This window comes from Lampris incognitus, chromosome 15, assembly GCF_029633865.1.
Source record: "Lampris incognitus isolate fLamInc1 chromosome 15, fLamInc1.hap2, whole genome shotgun sequence".
NCBI classification, from domain to species: domain Eukaryota; kingdom Metazoa; phylum Chordata; class Actinopteri; order Lampriformes; family Lampridae; genus Lampris; species Lampris incognitus.
In genome coordinates, this window is record NC_079225.1 from 20,697,372 (window position 1) to 20,722,243 (window position 24,872).

The 24,872-nt window shown below is 45.0% G+C and overlaps 1 protein-coding gene across 1 annotated transcript in view; it reads right to left on the reverse strand.

Moving 5' to 3' along the window:
* Window positions 1-6,503: 6,503 nt before the first annotated feature.
* otofa (otoferlin a) overlaps window positions 6,504-24,872 on the reverse strand; it is a 112,452-nt gene continuing 94,083 nt past the window's right edge. The window contains exons 27-46 of the mRNA XM_056294431.1: window positions 24,139-24,258; window positions 23,873-24,034; window positions 21,677-21,839; window positions 20,845-20,915; window positions 18,810-18,839; window positions 18,550-18,681; window positions 18,341-18,416; window positions 15,647-15,792; window positions 15,330-15,464; window positions 14,601-14,738; window positions 14,304-14,431; window positions 13,962-14,132; window positions 13,231-13,391; window positions 12,957-13,099; window positions 12,774-12,862; window positions 11,925-12,023; window positions 8,754-8,995; window positions 7,615-7,793; window positions 7,088-7,188; window positions 6,504-6,684 (exon numbers count right to left, since the gene is read on the reverse strand). Of these exons, the coding sequence (XP_056150406.1) occupies window positions 6,504-6,684; window positions 7,088-7,188; window positions 7,615-7,793; window positions 8,754-8,995; window positions 11,925-12,023; window positions 12,774-12,862; window positions 12,957-13,099; window positions 13,231-13,391; window positions 13,962-14,132; window positions 14,304-14,431; window positions 14,601-14,738; window positions 15,330-15,464; window positions 15,647-15,792; window positions 18,341-18,416; window positions 18,550-18,681; window positions 18,810-18,839; window positions 20,845-20,915; window positions 21,677-21,839; window positions 23,873-24,034; window positions 24,139-24,258 (2,667 nt within the window). The remainder of the gene's footprint in view (window positions 6,685-7,087; window positions 7,189-7,614; window positions 7,794-8,753; window positions 8,996-11,924; window positions 12,024-12,773; window positions 12,863-12,956; window positions 13,100-13,230; window positions 13,392-13,961; window positions 14,133-14,303; window positions 14,432-14,600; window positions 14,739-15,329; window positions 15,465-15,646; window positions 15,793-18,340; window positions 18,417-18,549; window positions 18,682-18,809; window positions 18,840-20,844; window positions 20,916-21,676; window positions 21,840-23,872; window positions 24,035-24,138; window positions 24,259-24,872) is intronic.

A 24,872-nucleotide genomic window follows, 5' to 3' on the forward strand; every position in this document is an offset into this window, starting at 1 on the left:
CATTTTGCTGATGAAACAGTACCGCCATCTACAGGCAGCAAAGATTATGACAGACTTGTGATTGTATGATAGAGGCCTGTAACCCAAGCATGGTGTCAAACGTGGCCAGATAACGAGAGAACCTGTGTGTTTATTGTAATACTTACATCCTCTGTATTAAAACATATTTTTCTATGTCGGCCCTGTTGTGGCCTGGTGGCCTGTCCAGAGTGTCTCCCCGCCTGCCGCCCAATGACTGCTGGGATAGGCTCCAGCATCCCCACGACCCTGAGAGCAGGATAAGCGGTTTGGATAATGGATGGATGGATGGAAATATAAAGTGTGTTAAGTTGAATTATTTCAACACCAAATCACTCTGAATACACTATACAAGTACAATACAGGAACAACGCCTATGTGTTTCTGCTGCAGATCAGACTGGGACCCAGACCACCAAAGAAGACGGTCTCACACCCGCACATAGCCCAATGCATGCTACGTGCATTCACACCTTGTGTTAAAATGTGTTTATTCTTGCCCGGATAAGTGATACTGACCATGTCTGCCATACTCATCATATGTTATGGACAGAGGGAATGGCAGACTGGATCCCAACATCTGACATGTTTCCATAGATGGACAGTCAAATGGGTCCAGTTGCGCTCCAGGGAACTCAAACTGACGTCATCTCTTGAGAGGTCTACTGAGTTAAAGTATGTCGGATGTATAGATCTGGTGTTCCCTATTCAGACAATGAAATGACACACCATGTCCCGATGGTCTGTGGAAAAAACCACCAACATTGCATATTTCAATTTTAGAGATAATGGATTTGCACACTATCCACTGCCACGGCATTTACTTAATGAAACCAAAAATACACTCTTAAATTGTCAAAATTATGAAACAAATGTAATTACATATATTTTGAACCAAAACCAACACTGATAGAAAACATAACCGGACAAAGACGAATGTCATCTACGCATTTGAATGTCTTCACCCATTCCTCACCGACGAGACGGCACAGGTGCTCATGCAGGCCCTGGTCATCTCCCGGCTGGACTACGGCAACTCCCTTCTTGCTGGCGCCCTGGCGTCGGCCATCAGACCTCTGGAGCTTGTTCAGAAAGCTGCAGCTCGTCTGGTGTTCAACCGCCCTCAGTTCTCCCACACAACTCCCCTTCTCATGTCCCTACACTGGCTCCCAGTAGCTGCTCGCATCCGGTTTAAGACTCTGGTGCTAGCCTACAGGGCAGTGAAAGGAACAGCTCCTTCCTATCTCCAGGCCATGGTCAAACCCTACACCCCCTGCCCGACCGCTTCACTCTGCTGCCTCAGGATGCCTGGTTGCCCCGTCGCTCAGAGGCCCCTGCTGCCGATCGACCCGGTCACGGCTCTTTTCTGTCCTGGCCCCACTGTGGTGGAATGAGCTCCCCACTGATGTCAGGACAGCGGAGTCGCTGCCCATCTTTCGGAGCAGGTTCAAAACTCACCTCTTCAAGAACTACTACCCTGTTACTTGCTCTTAGCACTTATTGTATTCACTCATTTAAAAAAGATAATCTTTCTTACACTTTTACTTTAGCACTGGTTTTGCTCTTAGATGCTTGTTTAGAGAGAAGATGCACTTGTGACGTCTGATGACTAGTAGTTCTCCTGATTTCCTACGTTAAATGCACTTATTGTAAGTCGCTTTGGATAAAAGCGTCGGCTAAATAACTGTAATGTAATGTAATGTCTTCCTTTAATAGGAGAATGAGGTCTGTGCAGAGGTGAGGCAGCTTCTAATTGACAGAAATGATCAGAATAATTGTACAAGAGTTAAGTCATGTTTATTTGTATAGCCCAAAATCACAAGGCAGTCCCAAAATGCTTATGTTCATACACAAGACAAGAGCCTCTGGTTGTACAACAATAAAGGAAAAGTCCAAAAACCACATCCAGGGATGTAGGGTAGCACTCACCAATTTGAAAAAGGACAGGGACAGTGCCTCATTTTCACCAATTTATTTTGGCCAGCAAAACATGCTAACATTTCGGCCTACTGCTACAGGCCTTCATCAGAGCATTTTGGGTTTAGCGCCACATTAAGTTGTTTTTTTTGGGAAGGCGCATCCAACTCCTCCATTCCAATAAAGGAAAAGTCTCTGTCACCTCAAATTTGAATTTATTAAATTACATTTTCATTGATTAGTTCCGTGGAAAGTTGACCAGTAGTGCAGCTAATGCAACATTGGTGACCAACATAATCAAGTAAAGTCTTATAAAAGTTCTTGTGTGATACAAAATGATTAAATAGTCCAGACAGACTTATGCGTGTCTGTGTGTGTGAAGGATAGTGGCGGTGGAGGCAACATGGTAGTAGCGTCTGATACCGGTGTTATGTAATTTTCCGACTCCCCTGCAGAATCTGACTCCCCCTTGTATGAATGGGTTAGGGGGTTAGGGTAAGGCAGGGGGGAGTCAGGGTTAAGGGTTAGCCTAGCCTAACCTAACGCTAACCCCCTAACCCCAATCCTAACCCTAACCCGCTGATGCCAAGGGGAGTCAGAATCTGCAGGGGATTCGGAAAATTCCCTAACAGGGGTTTTACCCAGCAGTGTTGAAGATCTTGTAGCTGAGCGCTGAGGGCAGAGAGAAGAAGAGCAGGCCTAAGAAGAGCAGGCCCAGGACGGCTCCCAGCAGCAGGACACAGTGCAGCTTGTAGTGCCTCCAGGCCAGGATACACACCACCCTCACCGGGCTCAGCAGCCACGACATACTGGTGTTGGGACGACTGCATGGAGAGATTCAGAGATAAACAGCCGTCATGCAGTTTCCCCTCACAAAGCACTCAACAATAAGTGAACAAACACATCCCTAAAGGTGCCATGAGATGAGAAATGTGCTTTCGTTCTTGTTACCCATTTCACCTGCACATAATGTGCACGTATCTAATACCCATCCATCCGTTATCCAAGCTGCTTATCCTACTCAGGGTTGCGGGGATGCTGGAGCCTTTCCCAGCAGTCATTGGGTGGCAGGCGGGGAGACACCCTGGGCAGGCCGCCAGGCCATCACAGGGCTGACACATTCACACCTAGGGACAATTTAGTACGGCCGATCCACCTGACCTCCATGTCTTTGGACTGTGGGAGGAAACCAGAGCGCCCAGAGGAAACCCATGCAGACGGGCAGAACATGCAAACTCCACACAGAGGATGACCTGGGAGGGCCCCCAAGGTTGGACAACCCCGGGATTTGAACCCAGGACCTCTTGCTGTGAGGCGGCTGTGCTAACCACTGTGCCACCATGCCACCCGTATGTAATACCATGTCCTAAAAATTCACTCACAACCCTGAGAGACAGGCGATCTTCCATCACCAAATTAAATGCCCAGTCATGATTGGCTGTCAGTCAAATTAATCTCCCACCCCTCACAAAAGCCCACCCTCCTGTTCCGTGTCATTCAGGCATATGTCAACTCGTGGACGTTTGTGGTGCTCTAAAAGATCTCTAAATGACATCTCACTCGACATTTCTCTTCCTTCTTCACAGCCAATCAAACGTGAACAAGTTGAACAAACTCAAACGGGTCACTTCACTGAATTCAGTTTATTTCAAATCATTGTTAAAACAGACCAGAATTAAATATTGCACACATTTCAGCAAAGAGATATAAATTCACTCCTATGTCATACAAACAGGCAAGTTTAGTGCAAACAGCAACTTTTTTTTGTATTTAAACACAGAACCTTGTAAAACACAGAATCACATTAAAACAAGTGCAACACAAACGTCTGAAGTACAGGTCAAGACCGGGGTCGGTGGGAGGAAGTAATAGACACTGCAAACAACTTCATTTATGGCTGTAGAGCCAAGGTCAGAAGGATCAACCCAGCCACCTTTCTGCACCTCTCAAGTGCACTTGAATCCTATTCCCACCAAGAAATCGTTCAAAAGCTCGGGCGTCAGAAGACAACAGGGTTGATAGTTTGGTTTGTGCAGCTCTAGAAAAGCACAGCCGTGCCAACACAGATGACCTCTCTGGTTGACTGCATGTAATCACACTAACGCATGCTTACTGATCTCTAAGCCTACACTTTGCTGAGAAACATAAACCCTCATGAGGCGGTTGTTGTGTTTTGAGGGGTCTGTGGTCAGACCTCGGTCGAAGACGAATTATTTCAAGTAGTTCTTCACGTCTGCTTCCTTGTGCTTCGAGTGCCAGGTGAGTTGAGTTTGCCACACAGGATGTCACCGTGCCTGCAAAAATGTTCACACTATCGGGAAAAGATGTGAAAGGTAATTTTCTCCACCTCTCTGAGACAAGCTGCCTGACGTGTGCAAATATTTGTCATCACTGTTTGACGCAGGCCTGGTTTGGATGCTTTGGTGCATTTAGCACTGACAACATAACTCAACAACGGTAACAAACATATCGCTTATTCAGTGTGCTTTTCCACATTTACTGTCTTGTTCTATGCCCCAATGTAATATTACTATGTTAGGAAAATAGATATCTGTAGCTTTTTTGTTTCTTCATTATTTTTCTAAAAGTGTGCAAAGCCCCTAGAGCAAAGAGGGAACACTACTGCCTTGTAAAAGATATTCAGTTGTTCCCCATTGATCAATAACAAACATTGTAGCAGTATTGAAGGAAATTACAGCATCTACTGAGATAGACGTGCATGCATCTGACCACTAACTCTCTTCTCTCACATAAATCTAGGTTAATCATCAAATTAAAAGCAGTGTGGAGGGATTAAGAGACATTCATTCTCGAGTAACATCACTTAGGAAAAGAAGTTAAGGGTCAGATCAGGGATACCTTGTGGTCTATAACTGGCTAATACAGTGAATTCAGGTGTGACATGCCTGATTGGTTTGAATCAAGATACTGATTATGTGATTGGCTGGGCTTATTGTAGATTTTGATGGATGACTGTTAGAGTTTACATTAATTTATGGAAAAGTCATTGGGTGAAGTGGTTTCTGCCCCTCCTCAAATCCAAGGTGGATGGCAGTGTGCTGTTTATGAAGATGAGGTTGGAGAGTCAGGACGAGATAATGCGGTCAGGTCGCCGATCGCTCCTCAACCTCCCCCAGCTTGCCCCTCTCTGGGGCAAGACCGATAGAGAAAAGAGACTCCATAAAGTCTCCTGGGTAGGGATAGATAGGGCCTACTGCAAATGCCAGAATATATCCCCACCCCTCATCTGCATCTCCCCATCCACCCATCCATCAGTCCCTCTGTTTATCATCTATCCTTCTATCCGGCTGGCCAGCCAGCCCCAGGAGTGTCTCCCATCCCCCCTCGCCCCTTCAACCCAGCAGCCTCAGGCCCCCAGCATCTTCTTGACCAGGTAGCCGGGCATGCTGTAGAGGAAGAGGCCAATCATGATCAGCAGCAGCAGGGCCAACACAATCTTGATGATGAGCCACTTGTAACGGTTACACACCAGGTAGCGGATGGCCTTCAGCGGGCTCAGGAACCACAGGAAGGTGGTATCTGGGCGACTGGATGAGAAAAAGTAGTGGATATTGGAGGAGACAGAGTGAAGGAAGGATCGATGGAGATGATAAAAAAGGAATGAGAGAGCAGATGTGTAGTAGATGTGTGGTCAGGATTCAATAAGGAAGAGTGCAGATGGTTGGAAGATAGAGATGAGGGGCGAGTGTTGATGGATAAATGAAAGAAGTGAGAAAAGGCAAAAGAAAAGAAAGAAAGAAAGAGGGGCAAAAGACAGAGAAGGGAAGCTGGTTTAGTGATTAGTAAGCCATGAAACCTGCATGAGAATTTGTCAGTATTTTCAACAAAATCACACATCAAAATGCCGCAAACAACTTTTCAATCAACATGACTTTTCAAAGAGCCAAAATGCCACAGCACATTGAGAAAAGGTAGTGATACACCGCACCGCTACACAAATAAAATTAAGATGACGAATAAAGCGATGATTTGCTGAACACATGAACAGATATTTCCATACCACTCATATTTGGTGATGTGTAACGGTAACTAGGTGGACTGGCAACAGACACTACCATGTTAGATAGACAGACAGACAGACAGACAGATTGGTGGATAGATAGATAGATAGATAGACAGACAGATAGATAGACAGACATACAGCTAGATAGTTAGATAGACAGACAGACAGACAGACAGACAGATAGATAGATAGATAGATAGATAGATAGATAGATAGATAGATAGATAGATAGATAGATAGATAGATAGATGAATAGATGAATAGATAGATAGAAAAACAGACAAACCGAAAGACTGACAAAGGGGGTGTGAGATGGGGTAACCATAGTGACCATTTTTGAAAAAAAGATTTTATAAAATTTAAGAGCGACAAAGGAGACGACAGCAAACCACAGAAAGGAAGGTACAGAAAGGAGAGCCATAAACAACAGAGGGAGAGGGTGAGGAAGAGGGACAAAGAGAGAGATAGAGAGTGAGAGAGAGAAAGAGATGAAGGGGGGGGCAGGGTCAGGTGGGGTAAGCAGGCATGGGGGGGCTACCAGTGACTCAGGCCCCCAGCATCTTCTTGACCAGATAGCCGGGGATTGAGTAGAGGAAGAGGCCCAGCATAAGCAGCAGCAGCAGCAGGCCCAGGGCCTTGAGGATCAGCCAGCGGTAGTTGTGCCAGATGAAGTAACGAATGGACTTCAGAGGGCTCAGAAACCACATGAGGCTGGTGTCTGGACGACTTCAGAACGCGCAGGGGAGGGAAGGAATGGGGAGAGAGAGGCCAAAACAGACAAGGAGACAGGGGTTGAGGGATGGGGAGGAGTCAGACGCATAAGAGGAAGGGGAGGAGGGGAAGACAGAAACAGAGGGAGACAAGTGAAGAAATGGCCGGAGAAGAAACGAGTGAGTGTGAAAGTGTTAAATGTGGCATTTGGACAGGTCAGAGACCAAATCTCAGCCATATCAAGCGAACTCAGAGGCTGCTTTGATGGTGTCGCTGCTTTTTACATTGTGAGACTGAACCCCTGGAGAGGGACGAGGAGGAGTAAAGGAAAGCATGACTGATAGTGTGTGTGTGTGTGTGTGTGTGTGTGTGTGCATGTGCCTTGTACATGATCAGTGAATAAAGGTGAATATCTTACTTAGGTTTCTCCAGTGGATCTGGCTCATTGCGTCCCAGTCCTACAGGACTTTTCTCTGCCTCTTCTGCTGTCATCAGATGAAGCTCAGCTTCTACTTTACCCTGTAATTCAATACACTTTTTAAGAGACCTGAAAATACACACACACACACACACACACACACACATATATATATATATATATATATATATATATGTGTGTGTAAATTATTCTATTGTTTATCATCTAAACTATTTACAACTTGAATTTAGAGATCCAATTCAATCTTTACTAATATGTCTCTAACTTATAGTGCAAACATATGAAAACCCAGTTAACTCACACATTATAGCTCTATAATAGTTACATTTCAGAAATATCTTCATTCCAGAAAAAAAAAAGACTATGTAAAAAAGCTAACAGCAAGGCAAAATCAGCAAGTGTCATTCGGATGTGGTATATTGCATTCATGGTTTCGCCCTCACTTTTTTGTGTGAAATGCAAATATTAGTTATATATTTACAACAGCATTTGCTTTATGTGCGTACCGTGAGCTCCATCTCATCGTTTTCGTCACGGGCCACAAAAGGCCACCAGCCCTTGACCCTCTTCTGCTTGAAGATGGAAATGGTCGGCAGGTCCTGCTCATTCCTGACCATGCCAATGGAACACTGCTTAGCTGTTTTCGCACCGCGAGGAAACCGGTTCAGGTCCAGTTCAATTGCACCTGGGAGGGACGAAAATTGTAAGTCGGATGGAATTTGTTTTAACAGCCACATCATCAGATGGTAATGACAGATAATGACAAGTGTTAGTTGTGGTAATGCAGATGGGCAGCACTTGGAAGATGTAATAACTGAGTAACACGATGGATCAGAAGAGACAGTATTAAGACAGCAGTATAGAATGGTGAAGCTACCTTGTGTGTGAGAGAGAGCGAGAGAGAGAGAGAGAGAGCGAGAGAGAGAGAGAGAGAGAGAGAGAGATGATCCTGTAATCAGAAGGTCTAAGGTTCAGCCCTGGAAAGAGCCAATATGTCCATCACCAACCAGCTGATAGACATATTGAACAGTACCTTGAGCAAGACAGTGGTGCTAGACTCTGAGCTAAAACGCCTGAATTGGCGCATCCAGGTGGCGTGGCGGTCTATTCCGTTGCCTACCAACACAGGGATTGCTGGTTCGAATGCCCATGTCACCTCCGGCTTGGTTGGGCATCCCTACAGACACAATTGGCTGTGTCTGCGGGTGGGAAACTGGATGTGGGTATGTGTCCTGGTCGCTGCAGTAGTGCCTCCTCTGGTCGGTCGGGGCACTTGTTCAGGGGGGAGGGGGAACTGGGGGGAGTAGCATGATCCTCCCATGTGCTACGTCCCCCTGGTGAAACTCCTCACCGTCAGGTGAAAAGAAGCGGCTGGCGACTCCACATGTATCGGAGGAGACGTGGTAGTCTGCAGCCCTCCCTGGATCGGCAGAGGGGGTGGAGCAGCGACCGGGACGGCCCGGAAGAGTGGGGTAATTGGCTGAATACAATTGGGGAGAAAAAGGGGGGAACCGGGGAACCCCCCCCCCCCCAAAAAGGCCTGAATTGGAATTTGGAAAGGGGCCTATTTGTCCACCACCAAACGCATTGCCTCTCCCCCACCATGTGAGAGGGTCATGATATGACAGCTCCAGCGAATACTCACCCAGGAAGTCGTCGGCAGAGAAGTGGTCAGCGTCCCAGACCTGCATTGTGAGCCGAGCGGGAATCTTGTACTCTGTTTCGTCCCAGGAAAACATGGACTCTTTCTTGGAGATGACGATCTTCTCCTCGGCCATGAGGTAGTCAAAGGGGAAGACGAAGCGCCAGTTGAAGTTGCCCTCGCCGGTCAGGGAGTGGTAGTGAACGTCCGTGTCCTGCTTGTCCTCCTGCTGTCCCTTTAGCCACCTGATGGGGGAGCCACAGGGGGCTAAAGGTCAAGGGTCAGTGTACTGTAGGGTCACCTAGAGGCCATTATGTGGTGAGATGAGAGGTAGATTGCATTGTTTGAGGATGTCGCCCATGCACTTCTGAGGTCTAATATATACACACCAACTGTTCAGTTAAGATGCATTCAGCTAATTTGAGTGAGCATGTTAAGTGCACCGTCTACGTCACTAGAAAAATCATGTGCTGGTATTTCAAAATCGCGACACATAATGTGAACTCCCAAATGACAAACCAGATTGCATCCTGGTGTGTAGGATATTGCTGTACATGTTCAACAATATCATGCAACTTTTCATTGTAACATGAAAATTCATCTGATCTGGTGTCACAGGCTCACGTTTTTTTTTTTTTTTTTGTGTTTTTTCCCCAAATGCCATGCACACACAAAGCGTAAGCCATTAGTGGAATTCATTTGCAATTTGCAAATGCCTCTTCATACAGCTGTGCTTCACTCAAAAGAATAACTCCTGAGTGGGGAGATGCAGACAGGGCGGCGCTGGCAAGCAGATGATCAGAGCTTATGTGATGAGTTTGCGCTGGCTGGAGATCTTTCATCAACAGATGAGTGAGACTGTCTTTCCTTAGTCAGGAGGAGCGGGAGGGGAGCTGCATTCTCCGTTCTCAAAAATTAACACCGGAAAACACGAGCAGTGACGCTAACAATGAGTTAAAGCAAATGACGATTGGTGTAAAGTTGCTGGTTTATTTATTTTGAGATACTTTATTGATCCCCATGGGGAAATTACACTCTGCATTTAACTCATCCTAGCTGTGTAGCTAGCAGCAGTGGGCGGCTGCCGTGCAGCACCCGGGGACCAACTCCGGTTCGTCTTGCCATGCTTCGGTCAGGGGCACAGACAGGACTATTAACCCTAACATGCATGCCCTCCCCCCTTTTCTCCCCAATTGTATCCGCCAATTACCCCACTCTTCCCAGCCGTCCCGGTCGCTGCTCCGCCCCCTCTGCTGATCCAGGGAGTGCTTGCAGACTACCACATGCCTCCTCTGAAACATGTGGAGTTGCCAGCCACTTCTTTTCACCTGACAGTGAGGAGTTTCACCAGGGGGACACAGCGCGCGGAAGGATCACGCTATTCCCCCCAGGTCCCCCTCCCCCCCGAACAGGCAACCCGACCGACCAGAGGAGGCGCTAATGCAGTAACCAGGACACATACCAACATCGCGGCTTCTCAACCCGCAGACACGGCCAATTGTGTCTGTAGGGACGCCTGACCAAGCTGGAGGTAACACAAGGATTCGAATAGGGATCCTCGTGTTGGTAGGCAACGGAATAGACTGCCATGCTACCTGGACGCCCTACATGCATGTCTTTTTGATGGTGGGGGAAACCAGAGCACCCGGAAAAAACCCACCGCAGACACGGGGAGAACATGCAAATTCCACACAGAGGACCACCTGGGATGATCCCTAAGGTTGGACAACTCTGGGGTTCAAACCCAGGACCTTCTTGCTGTGAGGCGACAGCGCTAACCACTGGGCCACCGTGCTGCCCCTGGTTATCAATGTTATTGTCTTGTTGCTTTACGCAAACGGCAGATTTCCTAGCTGATACACACTGGAAAAAAGGGAAGTAGGGCAAAAACTGAGGCTGCCAAAAGCAAAGACCTACAGAGGACATGATGTCGCTACCGCATCATGTGAGTGCTCATGTAATCTTAACAGCTAATGGCTTTGCTGCTGTATCACAACACCGGAACCATTCAAAAACAACCCCTATGTTCCACTTTTAATATAAAATTGGGATAACCGGACAAGCATTAACAGATCCGTTAATATCTAAGAAAGACATTGAGAATAAGGGCTACAGGTTAACGTCACATAATTATTTACAGGTGGTTTGAGAATGGCAACCTGGGTGTTACAGCAAAGAACTGAGGTGTCATCACGTGGTCAATAATAGCCAGGTAAGGTGAGTATGGATAAGAGAAGCAGCAAGTACTGTACATAGCCTTGGCAAAAAAATAAATAAAAAAAATAAAAATCAAGCGTTGTATGAATTTAATCAAATATTGCAATTATTTTTACTAACAGAATGTTGCAAAATGAAAATGTTGCTTTAAAACACCAGAGATCTGCTACGCTGGCATGCACAGTCTCTGGTTACATTATTTCCATGCAAAAGGCCGTTCCTGATTACAAACTGTAATATGCAATGGGAATGGCAGTACAGGACCAAACCACAGACATCAAATCAATGTTCACTGCAAAAATGATCCCCTCTGACAAAAAAGCTATCCCAAATTTGAGATAAGGTGACTATTTGGTGACCAATGAGTTGTTTTTGGCTACCAGAGGATAATGTCAACATGTTTGCGTGGTATGGTCCTGAATGGTCCACTATTTTAGTTGGGATGGGTCTGGTACATGCTGATAGGAAGGCTGGAGACAAGGGAGCTTGCATGTGGTGTGTAGCTGAGGTAGGATTGGTGTAGGAGTGATGAGAATGGTATGGGGGGGGGGGGGACTAAGGAAGAGGGCGGGGGAGAGAGGGGAGTTGTACGAGCCATGCGATGGAAACGTGTGTTTACCCCCTGACATAGATGTCAGACATCTTCTCTCCTGTCATGAAAGCATCGTCCTCTAGAATTACGTCATCAGTGTTCCAAATAATAACACGAAGCTCAAAGCTAGACAACAGCAGAGCATTGAACGGGAAGAGAAAAGAGGGGACAACAGACAGAGGACACACCACAAACAAACAAACAAACAAAAAAAACCCAGACAGAACAAACAACACGCAAACACGCACAAAGGAAAAAAAATGGAAACAAAAAAAAAATCATGATTAACGCCAAAAAAACCACGCAGCACACAACTTCTCACACCCACAGGATGAGGCTTGGTTGCCGCATCCCTCTGTACCTACCCCCTGACAAATATGTCACTGGACTTTTCCCCAGTGAAGTAATCATCGTCCTCCAGTATTACTTCGTCTGTATTCCAAATAATCACCCTGAGCTCATATCTGGTAAGTGGGGAGGAGGAAGGAACACACACACATATGGTTGGACTTATATCTGATGTCTCTTTTTAAATCGAGCGCTAACTATAGATGTAGACTCACCATCAGCCTGGAAGGGGAAAAACCCTTCCAAATTCTGTTGACAAAACTCAATAGTGTATCAACAGTGCATCAATTGTGTATCAATAGAATAATGTAGAAAACAATAACGACTCACATTCGACCCCCCCCCCATTTTCTCCCGAATTGTACCCGGCCAATTACCCCACTCTTCCGAGCCATCCCGGTCACTGCTCCACCCCCTCTTCTGATCTGGGGAGGGCTGCAGACTACCACATGCCTCCTCCGATACATGTGGAGTCGCCAGTCCTTCTTTTCACCTGACAATGAGGAGTTTCACCAGGGGGATGTAGCGCGTGGGAGGATCACGCTATTCCCCCCAATACCCCCCCCCAAACAGGTGCCCTGACCGACCAGAGGAGGAGTGCAGCGACCAGGACACATACCCACATCTGGCTTCCCTCCCACAGACACGGCCAATTGTGTCTGTAGGGACGCCCGATCAAGCCGGAGGTAACACGGGGATTTGAACCGGAGATCCCTGTGTTGGCAGGCAATGGATAGACCGCTGCACCACCCGGACGCCTTGAATCACATTTGATCTGAGGTGCTTTGACTCGATACACATGACTTAGGAAAGTTCATAGTCATACTGAGAAGTTTAAAGTCCTGTTAGCACCAGTCTGGGCTCACCTCTTTGGTTTTCGTGGTGATATGTCGATGGCAGGTCCAGGAGCAGGCATGTCCATGGGAAACATGTCCACCCACATTTCAATACGGCCCTGGGGAGGCACGCGGAAAATCGTTACCGTTAACGTTTGCCACGACTTCTGTATGAATTACAGCTCAACATGAGTGCAGGTGTCCCCTCCTTACCTGTTCAATACCAGGTTTGTCAGGGTGGAGCAGGGGTCTCGTCTCCACATGTTCAGGAATGAGCTGACAGCCCACTCTGGGGATCTCCTCCCAATGCTTCAGCACCGTCACAGCAAGATGCTCCTCTGTCTGCTTCTTCAGACCTAAAAGACGCACAGAAAAAAAAGCGAGAAACAAAAACAAAAGAGAGAGCCAAACTTCGTACTGATCACTCACAATAACCCCTTAATTAGACAAACATACTTTTACACAGGAGACAAAGATGCTGCTGTACCATTTTCATCTTCGATCTCTGTAGATCCGAGGAAGATGCGGTTTGCTACCTTCACCTTGCCCCCAGGCCCGTAATGAGGTCCGTCCAGCTTGCCCTCCTTACAAAGCTTAGCGAGGATCTGGCTGGGCTTCATGGGGTCATGCCAGACATTATATCCATGGCTGAGATCAACAGGTAACAAAAAAAGTTTCACATTTTAAATAAAAGTATGTGTTGCAGAGTTTCATAGATAACTGTAATTTAAAAAAGAATGAAAAATTATAGTTACATACATATATATACTGTACACTATCAAGTGAAAGATTCGTCCCAGAGACAACTTGCTGATATTTTTGATTTCAAAACATTATGCATTGCCTTGAATACATCTCATTATTGAGATGTGTCATTCATGAGATGTTTTACAAGCCTTTGTCATTAAGTCCTCAAACATCTTTTATTTGACAGAACGAGTACCAAAAGCATTAAAAAGCCTACTGCAAACTCGTTGACTTTAGAGCGTCAACAAAGGACCCAGCAACCAAAAAACAGCTGTTTTTTTGTGGGTTTCTGCTGTCGCAAATGACCTGATTGTAAGCCTATAGTGCACCAAAGAGTGTGAAAAAAGGCGAGTCAAATCACTTCTGGCTCTCAGTGCATAAGGTTCATAAGAGATGATTTTTCCTCAACCTGTTGTGTACCTGTTATGCAAGGAGACAAAACATAAACCAAGACGTTGAATGGATGCTCACACAGAGTAGGTGGAGGCGATGCCACAAGTGGCTCTGTACTTGCTGTAGAAGCGGTTCTCAAGGTCAATCTTTGTCTCTCCTATCAGGTCATCAGTGCCCACCAGGTCCCAATCATACACTGACACCGTGAGCATGGACTCCATGGGGAAAGTAGCCTCAATGTCAAATGACCTGGAGGGAATTGGAAGATAAAGGGCGGAGAGTAAAGAGTAAAGGTCGAGGACCAAAAGAAAGACAAGAATGCAACAACTGGAGCAGCTTGGTTCAACAGGTACGGCTCTTAAAATGTTTTACCGAGCAATAGTAACAGACAATTCACATGGAGGAGCCCCATCAGCTTACTTGCCAAACACAGGATTGAGCTGTTTGGAGATGTAGTTCTCTTTGTCTCTGACATCTGACTTGCCCAATTTGATGATGATATAGGGATCTGCCTTCCCATTGATATCAGCAGGGTGAAGGTCTGTTGCCTGGGATGGAAAAGAGCAGGATAGAACAGAACACAACAGAACACAATGGAATGTATCAGAACAGCATGCAATAGAATAGAATAGAGCAGAATAGGATAGAATAGAAGTGTGTCTTTATTTCCTATGATGTATTGCAAGATGTCAGGTTATGGTTGTGGAGGTCACTCACCCTGACCACGTAGACACGGACTAGGACGTTGATTGGGTCGTTGTGTGGAATGCTCTGGAACATTCCCATGTTAGGATCAAAGCCCGCCTCCCGTGTGATTTCCTCAGACAGGGGTAGCTTGTACATGCACAATGACCCCTGGGTCACAAGTCAAAAATAGAAAAAGAAGCTACAGTTCAGCATAATAAGTATGCAACAGTTTTATTTTTGGGTTATGATGAACTATCTTTCACACAGACTCATAAACCGTTCAATTTTGCTATTTGCCATGCTTTACATGTTTCTTGATAGCTGGGGTTCTCAAACTTTTAGGGGCAAGGGACCCTTTACAGGGGAGAACATTTTCCAAGGACCCCCTCATAATCACAATCCCGGTTAAGCATATACTTACTACCATTTGTTCTCTTAGATGCCACTTGAACTATTTGTATTCTAAAACTTTTCAGCCTAAATTCTTCAGCCCTGTTTCTTAGCGCTAAACAGAAACACGTTTCAATTTCAATCATGTTAGTACCACTTACTCCCACTGGGTGGGAGTATTGGACGCAACATGCTTGTTATAGTGGTGCAAACGGTTCCCATATGTAGAGATGCACTTTTTAATGTTGCAGCACAATTTTATAATTTATAGCAAATTATTTCATTGGCTTTATAGGACTTTGGATGGATTTTGTGGGAAACCTTCTACTTCAACCAAGGGAATACAGGCAGTAAAGGATGCAGCCCAACCTTAAATCTACCAACGATTCTGTCGTCATCCAGGGCATGATCATCATCATCCCCCGCCTTCCCTCGGTACAGGTTGAAGGTATGGAGCCAGTCCTCAAAGTTACCATACTCACTCTCCAGCTCCTTGTTGTACACCTTAGGAGAGTAAAGACATACCAAATGTAAAGTATTTGTACATGTATGTTCATTTCTGCTTGTAAATACATGTGCAAACATCTGGGCAGGAATTTTTGGGTATGAGAATGCTTGTGTACATGTCTCTGCATGTTAATGTGAAAACTTGTACATGTGTATGTGCGTGCAAATGATGCACTAACCACAAGCTCATCCACTTTAGGTTTATTTGGTCGTTTCTCAGACCCGTCTCCGGCGTGGCCCCTCTTCTTGTCCTTGGAGCTCTTCTTGTCCTTGCTCTTCTCTTTAGTCTTCAAGCCTTTCATAGGAAGGTCATCGGGTTTGATATCTGATCGTAGGGGTGAATGAAGGTGGAGGCAAGTTGGGGGAGGGGCATTGTGGAGAGGGGTGAGCAGGGATGGACACAGCACTCCACCTCAATTTAACATGAAAGTTGACAGGTCTGCACCTTTAAGTTACAAAAAAAAAACCACAAAAAAAAACAAACCTGATACCATGTAGAAAACGTAGAAAAATTATCTTCAGTTCTTCACCACAGGTAATCAAGGACTAATTAACTGTAAAAGTTAAGGTAGGTAGCAGTCCTGGTTATGATTATCATTTTAAGGTGTAAGGTTGTTATGTGTTAATAGCAGATCTCTGTTATGCCTATGACACAAAGCTTGCGACTCATTTATTTTTCATCTAATTATTGAAAGGGGGACATATGCTTACGTATAACAGGTGCAGACATTAGGTGTAGAGTTATTCAGTGATAATCAATTGGCCAACTTTCATGTGTAGCGCATGGTGCTTGGAGGTCATGTCAACGTGAGAGGTTATGTAATAGTAATGGTAGCGGACATGGCAACATGTCCTGCTCTGTTTTCAGCATGGATGAAAGATGGCGTTATGGATGTGTACACAAGGGGTGATGAGGAAGAGCAGGAAGTGCATACAATGCCTTTACATGCTCTGCATCAGGACTCAAACACTGTACTACTACAACCCATGTGCCCAGAAAGTGAAATCTCGTTCTTTCAACAAGACTGACAGCACAACCCCAAATCTTTTTCTATGTGAGCCTCACCGGAATATGCTCTGTCACAAACATCAAATGTTTTGTTTATAATTATTAAATAAATCACAATCAAACATTCGTGATTAAGACCGTCCATACGATCTTTGTTTAAGCCATCTGTGTCAGCGCAACTGAAAGACATCGTCAGGTTGCATTCTATGTGAAAACCATCAAATTAAAATCTGTAAAACTGCAGAAAAAACCCCACTTAAACATGGGAAATATCAGGGAAATATCCATTTCTTTTTTGCAGGACAACCCCTTAAAGAGGAAATATCAAAGACTCTGGTTGCTTTTTTTTCCCTTTGGATTTCCCCCCTTTTTCTCCCTAATTGTACCTGGCCAATTACCCCACTCTCCTGAGCAGTTCTGGTCATTGCTCCACCCCCTCTGCCGATCCAGGGAGGGCTGCAGACAACCACATGCCTCCTCCAATACATGTGGAATCGTCAGCCGCTCCTTTTTTCCTGACAGTGAGGAGTTTTGCCAGGGGGACGTAGCACGTGGGAGGATCACGCTATTCCACCCAGTTCCCCCTGCCCTCCAAACAGGCACCCTGAACAACCAGAGGAGGCGCTGGTGCAGCGACCAGGACACATACCCACATCCGGCTTCCCACCTGCAGAAACGGCCAATTGTGTCTGTAGGGATGCTCGACGAAGCCGGAGGTAACACGGAGATTCGAACCGGAGATCCCCATGTTGGTAGGCAACGGAAGAGAACGCCACGCCACCCAGACACCCTGTTGCTTTATTTTTTGGCATATGTTTCCCAGGAGTCCTTTCAAAACCGCTAAGTAGATTGTCTGCCACAACACCAGAACACAGAACGTTTGTTCTGCCTATCCCTCTCTACTGGGTGGCGTAAAACACGTCACTACCTGTTTGATGACTGGGATCTTTGGTGGGAATGTCATCACAGACACACACGTGTATACATTTGTATTCATCTTACTTCAGACGTAAGGGCTCTCATCGGTGGCCTATAGGCTGAACTGTCATTGTGTTAACTTGTTCGACAAAAATAGGGCCTTAACAGACATTTCTATTTTTTTATAAATTTATTTCTAGTTTTTCCCCTTATCCCACCCGATTAACCCAATGGCATATGGCCGGAATTCTTATCGAATAACTCCCCTGGCTCCCGTTTCCACAGGAATGAGATAGTCGTAACACCGGCTTCCTTCAAACTCGTGTCGGCTGCTCTCGCTATTTTACATGCTGAAGCCTCTCATGGATTGCATTACCTTCAGGCCGCGAAGGAGACTTAGGGAGAGTGCTTTCGGTTGCTTAGCTACAGGCGCCCGGATGGGCCAGAGGGGTCACTGGAGAACGACGAGTCCCCGAATACTGCACCGATCTACACCCACTATCCCTCGGGTAAGGGTGGCCTAATGAATGCCTTACCCCGTGGACGCTCTGGCCATGACCGGTTACGGCGAGTCTGGGATACGAACCTCCCAGCCACATGACGAGCGGATTACATGGACGGCGGTTTATTCCGCTCGGACATCAGAGCGGCCTAACAAACATTTACTTAAGTGAGAGTCTTCAAGATTACCACTTTATAATCAAACCGATTGAATCCCCAATCAAAAGCAACCAAAGGAGGGCACAACCATCAATGGTTTGATTCCAGCCGGCAACCTTTGTTGCATGTCATCCCCCTCTCTCGCTCCAATTTCCTGTCTGCCTTTCACAGTAGCTGTCTAATAAAGCTAAAAAATAATCTTGGAAGAAAAAAAAAAAGCAACCAAAGCAGCAGGCACCCAGGTCCATCAACAGGCGCCCTCAGCTGGCTTTGTATTGTTCAGTACCTGCTGCCTCTGCCGCGATCTCCAGGTCCTCCCTCTCCTCCGCCTCGGCCTGCGCCGCCTCCTGTGCTTTCAAGATCTGGAAACCCAGCACAACCTGAGTCAGCGTGATAGGAGAGCACCCACAAACCCATCTGCTGATTTAAGTTTGAGAAGGGTTCGCACCCTTAACAAACAGATGGACTAGAATAGAACAGAATAGATTTACTCACCTCCTTCAGTGTTTCTATTGAAGCAAAGTATTTGGACCACCAGTCCAGCATGCTCTCATCTGTGTCCTCCTCTTCCTCCACCTCTCCCTTCTTTTTCTTCTTCTTCTTCTTTTTTTCCCTCTCACCGTCCTCCTCATTATGCTAAAACAATAGAGAGGCTTGAATGGTTTCTCGGTATTACTTCTTGTTTACACGGGGACACCACCGATTAGTACATTCCTTGGTCTCACTGCTAAATTTCTATAGGGATTTTCACTTACCATGTCAACTTTTACAACTGCATCAGATGTCTATGGCAGGGGGAGTCACATGAAACAACACACGGGTTAATAAACACAAAGGATGACACACACACTAATGACCAACGCATGCTTTGAGAAAACACCTTAAAAGGATTGGATGTGAAGCAACACTTCATCACTTCATTTCCATCCTTTTTACACACATCTCATACACAAACGTGCTCATATTTGTTGGTACCCTTACAGCTCATTGAAATAGTGCTTCATTCCTCCTGAAAAGTGATGAAAATAAGCTATTTTGTCATGTATACTTGCATGCCTTTGGTATGTCTAACAATAAAGTAAAGAAGCTGTGAAAAGAGATGACTTATTGTTTATTCTATGAAGATATTCTAAAATGGCCTGGACACACTTGTTGGTACCCCTTAGAAATGATAATAAGTAACTGGATTACAGTGATATTTCAAGCTAATTAGTTTCTTTAATTAGTATCACACATGTCTCCAACCTTGTAATCAGTCATTCAGCCTATTTAAATGGAGAGAAGTCGTCACTGTGCTGTTTGGTATTATTGCATACACCACACTGAACATGGACCAGAGAAGCCAAAGAGACTTGTCTGAGGAGATCAGAAAGAAAATAATGGACAGGCATGGCAAAGGTAAAGGCTACAAGACCATCTCCAAGCAGCTTGATGTTCCTGTGACAACAGTTTTAAATAATATTAAGACTTTTAAGGTCCATGGAACTGCAGCAAACCTCCCTGGACACGACCGCAAGAGGAAAATCGACCCGATTGAACAGGAGAGTGAATGGTAGAAAAAGAACCAAGTATAACCGTCAAAGAGATACAAGCTGAACTCCAAGGTGAAGGTACGTCAGTTTCTGATTGCATCAACTGTCGCTTTTTGAGTGAAAATGGGCTCCATAGAAGAAGACCCAGGAGGACTCCACTTTTGAAAGAAAAACATAAAAAAAGCCAGACTGCAATTTGCTAAAATGTATATTGACAAGCCACAATCCTTCTGGGAGAATATACTTTGGACAGATGAGTCAAAACTGGAACTTTTTGGCAAGTCACATCAACTCTATAATCACTGATAAAGAAAAGAACACCATACCTACAGTGAAACATGGAGGAAATGCAGTTACGTTTTGGAGCTGCTTTGCTGCATCTGGCACGGGGTGCCTTGAATCTGTGCGGGTACAATGAAATCTCAAGACTATCAAGGCATGGCGTCCAGGTGGCATGGTGGTCTATTCCGTTTCCTACCGACATGGTGATTGCCAGTTCAAATCCCCGTGTTACTTCCGGCTTGGTCGGAGCAGCGACCGGGACGGCTTGAAAGAGTGGGGTAATTGGCCGGATACAATTGAGGAGAAAAAAAAAAAGGGGGGGGGGGGAGACACTATCAAGGCATCCTGGAGCGAAACATACTGCCCAGTGTCAGAAAGCTGTGTCAGTTGCAGGTCATGGGTTCTCCAACAGGGTAATGACCCAAAACATAGCAAAAAGCACCCAAGAACGGATAAAAACAAAACATTGAACTATTCTGAAGTGGCCTTCCATGAGTCCTGATCTGAAGCCCATCGGATATCAATGGAAAGAGCTGAAACTTGCAGTCTCAAGAAAGCACCCATCAAACCTGAGACAGCTGGAGCAGTTTACTCAGGAAGAGTCGGCCGAAATAGCTGTTAACAGGTGCAGAAGTCTTATTGAGAGCTACAGAAAATGTTTGACCTTTAGACTGCCTCTAAAGGTTGTGCAACAAATTATTAGGTTAAGGGTGCCATCATTTTTGTCCATGCCATTTTTGTTTGTTTTATTATTCACAATATTAAGTTGAATAAAAAATCAAAAGCAAAGTGATTTATATGAAATATGGAATAAATAACAGTGGATGCCAATTACTTTTGTCAGTTTCAAGTTATTTCAGAGAAAATTGGGCATTCTTCATTTTTTGTGGAGGGGTACAAACAAATTTGATCACATCTGCACTATAGAAATTAGCAGGCAATGAGATACTGTATGCAAATCTAAACAAGGGCTTACAGCATCTAACTTGACCACGGTGTCCATTTTTCTGACTGAAGGCTCAGCGTCCATGTTGACTATGATGTCACCTGCGGGGCGAGAGAGGGTGCGGGGCGGGGTGCGGGAGTTGAGGCTGGGTGAGGAGCGAGACTGAGAGCCGCCATTGGTGAGGACCATGTAGCCATTCATTAGCTTAGCTGGAATGGGGCCGAAGTGGGAAAGAAGGCAGGCGACAGGGAGGGTGGCCATTCGTGGCAAAGGACAGGTCATCCAAGGACATGCAAGAATTGAGAAAGAAGGTGAAATGTAGCGAAGGTAGATTAATGATAGGGATTACAGATCAAGGGAGGGGATGTGCAAAAAACGGTGTTAAAGGTGAAAAGCAAGCCGAGAAATCAGCAAATTCAGTAAAGAGAAACGATTCATGTAAAAAAACATATCCTGGTCAAATAGCATTTGTAAATATTTTTAAGCATTTGTTTTGGCCAACACTGACTTTCAAGTACTCGATTTGTTTTTCAGAAATCAATGAATTGGCCAATGTGGCAAAGCCCTTCAAACAAGTTGGAACAAATGCTTAAAACTGTTTGGAAGTATTATTTGACCCATGTCTTTTCAGGAAAAACAGGCCAGATACAGAATGAGAGAGATCAGATGCAAACTTTTGTATATAAAAGTAACAGTATATACATTTATAAAGTATATAACATCAAAATATCAAATGCAAGGACTTGATTCCTGATACAAATTTAAAGGTTGTCATATATTCAAAGCACAGTCCCAAAGCGGTATCACGGAAATGCTCCACACACTAGATCATATGGCAAGTGGCTTAGTTCAGTGTTAGCACCTGTGCTGGCCCAGTTGTTGGACTTCTTGTCTGGAGGGCTGTAGATAAAACGCCTCAGGCTGGTGACAGCATGGGATCCCACCAGGGTGTAGCGGCCAAACGCCCTGCAGTCTACCACCCGAATGTTAAGAGGAGGATGGAGAAGCTCATTCTCTGGCAGGTCCTATAGTCAGAGGCCAGAAAGGAAACAGATGGAGACAAAGTCAAAATTTCAAGTGATGACTGATATTATTCTCACACTGTAACGATGTTAAGTTTTCATAAAGGAAATAAAACTGACTGTAGGTGTATCAAGCTCTGTGGTTTGAGTTTAGAACAGGCACGGCCGGCCAATAGAGGGTGCTCGTTTGCCACCCCACCAGCCAGCAAGCTTAATTGAGAGTCAAGCTTAAAGGGACAGTTCACCCCAAAATCAAAAATAAATGATTTTCCTTTTACATGTCATGCTATTTATCCATCTAGATCATTTTGGTGTGAGTTACCGAGTTTTAGAGATATCCGCCATAGATAGCATGTCTGCTTCCTCTCAAATACAATGGCACTCACTCGGCTTGTGTTGATCAAAGCGCCAAAAAAGAAAAGAAAAAAAGCATTTGAAAAACTCAACAGCAATGTCTCATGAATCCACACACCTTGTTGTGAGCAGTTTCATGTAGGAACTATTTTCTTATACCGACGCACCCCTTCATGAAACTGCTCACAACAAGGTGTGTGGATTATCTTGAGTAACCGGGTCATGATTGCTGGAAAGAGACATTGCCGTTGAGTTAAAAAAAAAAAAATTCTTTTCAAACATTTTTTTGCTGCTTTGAGCAACACAAGCCGAGTGCCATCCAGTTCAATTGAATTCAAGAGAAAGCAGACATCCCTTACAGCCGATATCGCCAAAACTCGGCAACCCACACCAAAACGATCTAGCTGGATAAACAGCACTACCGGTAAGAGGAAAAACATGTATTTCTGATTTTGGGGTGAATGGTCCCTTTAAGCTCTATATACTTTCAAAAAATGTTAAGAAGATTTTAAATTAGTAAATACTGTGAAGTTAGTTCTTATGTTAAAAAAAACAAAACATTTTTTTTATGTGTGTTTACTGAGAAAAATGTTGCTATAATGTCAAAAAATATTTCAACTATGATGCCCTTTCTTGCTGGGCGCCGTCTGACTGACTCCTCCTATCTAGTGAATACAAGTAAAACGGGTTCAGTTTTCAGCATCAAATCAGTGAAACCACAGGGTAATTGAGTGATTGGCTGAGCTACCTATCATGAGCCCACACATTACGGAAAGCCCTCCCTACTGCTCGTGACAGCCATGTTGGAAGAGACTAGGGTGGTCGTTTTAGGACATCTCACACATAGCTCACCAGAGCTCTACTTTGTAAGACTCAGCTCTGGTTCATTTTTTCCACTTTTTCCCCCCAACAAACTGTCTGTGTATTTGCATTTGTGCTTCTCCATGGCTTCAACATTGGCGAATTTAAAGTTTTCTGTGTTGACTCCAACTCTTCTAATTGGTGGTGAGTTGATAGATTCATGTTTCTGTGTGCAAGTATGTGCATCAATGAAATGTGCTCTGGTGTCTAAATTTACATGTGTTTGACACAGGAAAAGTGAGGCACGCTGGCAATTGTAATTAAATTAAGCTGAGGGTTTTTAAATCTGGGACAGGCTTAGACAAAACATAATGGCAGCAGCCAGCTGGTGACTTTGGTCAGGCTGTCTCAGGCCAGGGCAGATCTCTAACATAACGTGGCGGCTTTCAAACATACATTCCATAGCATTGCCACAGGGATTTTTCTGGCACCGCTGGTGGTTTTCCCTGTTCACACAAAAAGCTTCTAGCTAAGATTTCCAGATAGTGTTTGTTCACATGGTATGACAGTGCTTTCTGTCTCAATACACCCCATTCTCGTAAGATGCCTTTATGTCGTCAACAGCATCTCTAGCTGACTATTGATTTTCATCCTCTGGTCACCAGCTGCCTAGGCCATTCATTTATGAGCTTTTCATTTTGCACAAACCCCTACATGCCATACCTATAAGGTTCTGCGACAGTATGACAAAGATAGCAATTTTTGTCGAGAAAATCAGAAGCACCCACTTCCTTACTATGAACAATATTGGTTGTTTGAAAGAGAAAACGCCAGAACACTGCAATAGCCTAAACATTCAACGGTGAATTATACATACTTACCACCTCAAACCACTTCACCAGGGTGCTGAAGTTTGGGTTTTTCTTGTAGTTCTGGATGAGGGCAGATTGTACCCCTCTGCCGGCACACTCTATGTCCACACGGGGTTTGTCTACCTGGGCCAAATTAACCCTCTTTAGATCCCTCAGGCCCCAAAACAACACCTAAAGAACAAAGAGAAGGTCAAGGTAGGATCGAGCTCAAAACCACGAAGGCCACCAGTTTGGTTTCATGAAGCACAACATGCAGATATTAGCATGACTTTCACCTCTATTCGGTAACGACTCAGGACTGGCCGGATGCCCAGGGGCACAGGGAGAATGGGTCCATGCTCTGAATCTGTCGGCCCTTCGATTGGGGGAAGGTCTGCCCTCCCTCCTTGACCAATCTGGAAAGAGAAAGGGAAAAATGAATCTTTCAGAGCAGGCTATGATACGCTTACTGCTGAGAGCATCGCTGGTAAAACATTCCAACATCAAGATTTGTATGTCTTTCTTTAGTTTGTTTACCTGTTGACTTCAAACCTACCTTAAGACCTTCTTGTCTCCCTGAGGATTTCTACGAGTGCCCTGTTTCAACATCAAAACTAGAAACTCACCTTTTTAACCACTCTTAAACCTAGTGTTTTGTCACCTATGTTGTTCTAAAATGCCAATAAATTGCTAATTTGTTGTAATATCTGTATTGTATTTGATTTATGCCCCCAAATGTCTGACTCTTTTGTCGCTGTCCTCGTCTTTTGATTTTGTGCTTTACCCCATGACGTGTCCTTGAGCAGATGCAGACGCACTATAGAAATAAAATGTATTGTCAACAATAAAACAGCAGCTGCAGTGGAAAGCAAAAAGCTCAAAGAAAGAAGTACATGATAAGACAAGCTGAAGGAAGATAGCAACATAGCGGAGCGTGGAGGGTTTGGGGAGGGGCAGAGAATGAAAACAGCACCTTTATCTGAGGGACGGCAAAGTTATGGACAGCAATCAGAGCCCGCCTCATTTCCTC